Source organism: Coregonus clupeaformis, chromosome 29, assembly GCF_020615455.1.
Source record: "Coregonus clupeaformis isolate EN_2021a chromosome 29, ASM2061545v1, whole genome shotgun sequence".
NCBI lineage: Eukaryota > Metazoa > Chordata > Actinopteri > Salmoniformes > Salmonidae > Coregonus > Coregonus clupeaformis.
Window position 1 is genome coordinate 9,833,359 of NC_059220.1, and position 6,000 is coordinate 9,839,358.

The 6,000-nt window shown below is 40.8% G+C and overlaps 1 protein-coding gene across 1 annotated transcript; it reads right to left on the reverse strand.

Moving 5' to 3' along the window:
• Positions 1–3,799: 3,799 nt before the first annotated feature.
• On the reverse strand, positions 3,800–4,995 carry LOC123482198 (thioredoxin-related transmembrane protein 1-like; the record flags this gene model as incomplete). Its single annotated transcript, XM_045208998.1, is given in 1 exon segment — positions 3,800–4,995. A coding segment is annotated over 1 exon segment (211 nt), but the record flags the coding sequence as incomplete, so codon positions are not given.
• Between the last annotated feature and the right edge of the window lie 1,005 nt (positions 4,996–6,000).

A 6,000-nucleotide genomic window follows, 5' to 3' on the forward strand; every position in this document is an offset into this window, starting at 1 on the left:
CTGCTGCACATCTATGAATGTTTGAACATCTTGAAGAATTATCTGGGCTAACATGTACTCTTATAATCTCCACCCGGCACAGCCAGAAGAGAACTGGCCACCTCTCGGAGCCTGGTTCCTCTCTAGGTTTCTTCCTAGGTTCCTGCCTTTTCTAGGGAGTTTTCCCTAGCCACTGTGCTTCTGCCTCCGCATTGCTTGCTCTTTGGGGTTTTAGGCTGGGTTTCTGTAAAGCACTTTGTGACAAATGCTGATGTAAAAAGGGCTTCATAAAATACATTTGATTGAGTTCATATTTGCAATTTCTAGAAGTTATTGTAAAACCTCACAGTATATATTACTCATTGTGAGTCACCTAATAAAATGGACATTTCCGTCACAGGGTGACAAGTACAGATCGATTCAAACATGAGTTGATTCTTTATTTAAAGAGCTCTTGTTCACACAGGTAAGAACATAGTCATCTCAGTGTCCTACGTTACATCTCAATGTGTCCCAAATGACACCCTATTCCCTATATAGTGCAGTATTTTATGTGCCATTTGGGACACAGCATCTGAGTTAACTGCACCTGAAGGAGAAGTGAGGAAGGCTAGAAGCTACAACTAATAGTTAAAATGTTTACCCCTTTTTCTCCCCAATTTCGTGATATCCAATTGATATCCTCCTTGACACACTGCTCGCTTAACCTGGAAGCCAGCCGCACCAATGTGTCGGAGGAAACGCCGTACAACTGCCGACCGAAGTCAGCGTGCATGCGCCCGGCCCGCCACAAGGAGTCGCTAGAGCGCGATGGGACAAGGACATCCCGGACGGCCAAACCCTCCCCTAACCCGGACCACGCTGGGCCAATTGTGCACCGCCTCATGGGTCTCCCGATCGGGGTGCAGTGCCTTAGACCGCTGTGCACTCGGGAGGCACCTAGTAGTTAGATTTCAAACCAGTCTCAAATGGATCCATGTTAATGTTCAGGTTTGATTGGGCGTATTTTGATGGTGTACCCTTGTCACAATATGAGGAAATAGCTTGTAGGAAAGAAATAACAGCATGTAAAAGATTAGTCATTGCTAGAAAAGTGAAAGTACAACACAGGTCATAGGCCTAAACCTGTCTGTTCTACGAAGCTGGAAAACATAAACAGGTTTTTGCTTTGTGTGAGTGTCGGCCAGTTCTTACAGACAATGAAATACTCGTCTCGGTTACAATGCCACTTCTACTGCCCAATCGGAAAATATAAAACTATAGGTCCAACTCAAAACTAAATTTGATGAATGATGCACAGTACAGTCACAAAGTCATTCTTGTTTATCGTTCTTCTGAAAAGGACAAGACCAAACTAAAAAAACCTGGGTCCGTATTCATAAAGCGTCTCAGAATAGGAGGGCTGATCTAGGATCGGTTCCCATCTTATTCATATGATCTAGGATCAGTTCCCATCTTATTCATATGATCTAGGATCAGTTCCCATCTTATTCATATGATCTAGGATCAGTTCCCATCTTATTCATATGATCTAGGATCAGTTCCCATCTTATTCATATGATCTAGGATCAGTTCCCATCTTATTCATATGATCTAGGATCAGTTCCCATCTTATTCATATGATCTAGGATCAGTTCCCATCTTATTCATATGATCTAGGATCAGTTCCCATCTTATTCATATGATCTAGGATCAGTTCCCATCTTATTCATATGATCTAGGATCAGTTCCCATCTTATTCATATGATCTAGGATCAGTTCCCATCTTATTCATATGATCTAGGATCAGTTCCCATCTTATTCATATGATCTAGGATCAGTTCCCATCTTATTCATATGATCTAGGATCAGTTCCCATCTTATTCATATGATCTAGGATCAGTTCCCATCTTATTCATATGATCTAGGATCAGTTCCCATCTTATTCATATGATCTAGGATCAGTTCCCATCTTATTCATATGATCTAGGATCAGTTCCCATCTTATTCATATGATCTAGGATCAGTTCCCATCTTATTCATATGATCTAGGATCAGTTCCCATCTTATTCATATGATCTAGGATCAGTTCCCATCTTATTCATATGATCTAGGATCAGTTCCCATCTTATTCATATGATCTAGGATCAGTTCCCATCTTATTCATATGATTAAAAAGGCAAAACTGATCCTTGATCCGCACGCTTTATGAATACGGACCCTGGCTTTGACCATCTGCATCGACTGCCCTGAGGTTTACCTTACCCTCTTTTCAAACCACTCTAGTTCAAACTCTTAGGGCCAGTTTCCTGGACACCAATTAAGCGTAGTCCCGGAGAATGTACATTGAAATAGCTTTTAAAATTCAGGACTAGGCTTTATCAGCATCCAGGTAATGTCAGTTAAACTTCAAAAAGCAGTATCACTCTCGACCCCCCCCATCCCTCTCTCTCCACCCCCTTCCCCCACTCTGTAATTCCACTACGGAGTAAAGCAGAAGACTGACAACCCGGAGGCAGAAGTATGGTTAAAATAACGTCACCTCTCACGACACGTGTCACACAGTACGTCCAAAATGGCACCTTATCCCCTTTATACTGCACTACTTCTGACCAGAGCTATAGGAGTCTTGGTCAAAAGCAGTGAACTATATAGGGGATAGGGTGCCATTTGAGACCAGGATATTGAAGAACCCCCTTAATAATTGTAGTTGTAACGACGGCATGCATTGTGTCTAACGGCTGACTGACATGACAGCACATTACAAATCAATAATAATAATAAACTGTTTCCGATTTAAAAATGGAAGAACATCACACAAAGATGAACACAACACAAGATACAAGTCTCAAATGCATTCCACTGCCAGCTTTAAAAAGGGGTGGATATTACCTTTACAGTGGAGATCAACAAAACAAGGTTATTTACATTTTACAGCACAATATCTTTGTAACATGTTGGGGTTGTGAACGCGCCCTTTGCAGCCCTGTCAGGTCAAACAGGGGCGTGTTCACAATTCCAAACAGTTCAATCCTTAATGATCCATACTGAACATTCACAACCAGGGAGGATTAGTTAGCACCACAATCCTTTATACAGTGGAGTGAGACTTCATCAAAACTAGGCAGGCAGCAAATAGCAGTTCCCTTCCACCAGAGATGAAACCAACTACTGCACAACTCAACATCTGGGTCTGATTTCTGACCAAATGGAAACATATCAAGGGTCCCTGCCCCAAAGAGATTTGATCATAGTTGCCTGTATAAAAGCATGCAAACGGCACTGTGCTCACCTAAAGCATTATGAAGTTCCATGGTGGGTGGATGCAAGGTCTATCAAGGAAGACTTAGATGAAAATAAATGATAGATTTTCTGAAGTTAAAAAAAGGGGGGAAAAGGAGAAGTATATATTAGATGGAAGATATACACTGAGTGTACAAAACATTAAGAACACCTGCTCTTTCCATGACAGACTGCCCAGGTGAATAAAAATGAAAGCTATGATCCATTATTGATGTCACCTGTTAAATCCACTTCAAATCAGTGTAGATGAAGGGGAGGAGACAGGTTAAAGAAGGATTTTCAAGCCTTGAGACAATTGAGACATGGATTGTGTATGTGTGCCAATCAGAGGGTGAATGGGCAAGACAAAATAAGTGCCTTTGAACGGGGTATGGTACACCGGTTTGAGTGTGTCAAGAACTGAAACGCTGCTGGGTTTTTCACGCTCAACAGTTTCCTGTGTGTATCAAGAATGGTCCACCACCCAAAGGACATCCAGCATTGGAGTCAACATGGGCCGGCATCCCTGTGGAATGCTCACACCTTGTAGAGTCCATGCCCTGACGAATTGAGGCTGTTCTGAGGGCAAAATGGGGTGCAACTCAATATTAGGAAGGTGTTCCTAATGTTTGGACACTCAGTGTACAATGAAAGGACGCTCAAAAGCTGTATACAATTTGCTAAATAGGGATTAATGTAGAATACAATAAAAACAAAAACAAAAAGCATAAAACACAGTGGTAAAAACATCCTGTTCTACTGCACTCCACACCTTCAGGAAAACTCCACCCAAAAACGAAATGTTGGCATTTGATTTATTAGTCCATTGTTGACATAGTCCCAAAATGTTTTGCTTGTCAGCAATCAAGTTGTCAAGATATGCAACTTTCAAAATACAGAAATCATCCCCGTATGATGCAAGACGCAGCATCATATGAGGCAAAATGCATCATACGGGGAGGATTTCTGTATTTTGAAAGTGAAATATATTTTGGGACTATGTCAACGATGCACTAATAAAACAAATGGCAGAAGATTTTGGGGTGGAATCTTCCTTGAAACCCAATTGATCCGTTTCAAAAGAAAAAGGATGAACAGGTTTGTGTTCATCAGGGAACAAGATGGAAAACATTACAACGGAAGAGGAAAAAGGAGCATTCTGTATTGGATGTGGATAAACCCTTCCTGCTCCAGTCGGTTTCCTTCCTCCTGATACCTAATGAACATGATAATGGTGTTGGGAGTGTACAATAGCGGTAGCACCTCCAATCCAGGAGAGGGTGCTGGTGGTGAGAGCAGAGCGGTCAGAACTCGGGGCACTTCCTGTGAAGCAGAGGGAGAAGACAGGAAGCCAGGCGTCGCCGGGGCCTTGCCAGCGCGCGTTGCTAGGGCTCTGTAAGCTGTCTGCTGTAAATTCTACTGCTGCTCAGGACCAGGTCCCATATTCATAAAGCACCTCAGAGTAGTAGGAGTACTTTATACAAACCAGGACCCCTCCCCTTCCTCGCTGTGTAAAGGGGCATCTTCAGTTCCCCTCCAGGCCTCTAGGAGTCCTCCTCATCCTGGTCCTCACGGATGCCCACCACTCTCTTTCGCAGCACCTCCTCTGGACTCCCCTTGGGAGACGCTGTCCTCCTCCTCCAGACATTGTCCTGTTCTCCATCTTCATCGTCCTCATCATCATCCTCCTCTCCATCCGCCTCCTGCTCTTCCTCCAGCTGCTGAATCAGCCTGGCTTGTTCCATCGTCTGTTTCTCTGGAATGGGACAATAACAAACACTATATGAATAACAGGACAATAGAGACTATATGAATAACAGGACAATAAAGACTATATGGATAACAGGACAATAAAGACTATATGGATAACAGGACAATAAAGACTATATGGATAACAGGACAATAGAGACTATATGAATAACAGGACAATAAAGACTATATGGATAACAGGACAATAAAGACTATATGGATAACAGGACAATAAAGACTATATGAATAACAGGACAATAAAGACTATATGAATAACAGGACAATAAAGACTATATGGATAACAGGACAATAAAGACTATATGGATAACAGGACAATAAAGACTATATGGATAACAGGACAATAAAGACTATATGGATAACAGGACAATAAAGACTATATGGATAACAGGACAATAAAGACTATATGAATAACAGGACAATAAAGACTATATGAATAACAGGACAATAAAGACTATATGGATAACAGGACAATAAAGACTATATGGATAACAGGACAATAAAGACTATATGGATAACAGGACAATAAAGACTATATGAATAACAGGACAATAAAGACTATATGAATAACAGGACAATAAAGACTATATGAATAACAGGACAATAAAGACTATATGGATAACAGGACAATAAAGACTATATGGATAACAGGACAATAAAGACTATATGGATAACAGGACAATAAAGACTATATGAATAACAGGACAATAAAGACTATATGGATAACAGGACAATAAAGACTATATGAATAACAGGACAATAAAGACTATATGGATAACAGGACAATAAAGACTATATGGATAACAGGACAATAAAGACTATATGGATAACAGGACAATAAAGACTATATGAATAACAGGACAATAAAGACTATATGGATAACAGGACAATAAAGACTATATGAATAACAGGACAATAAAGACTATATGAATAACAGTACAGGTCAATAAAGACTATATGAATAACAGGACAAAGACTATATGAATAACAGGA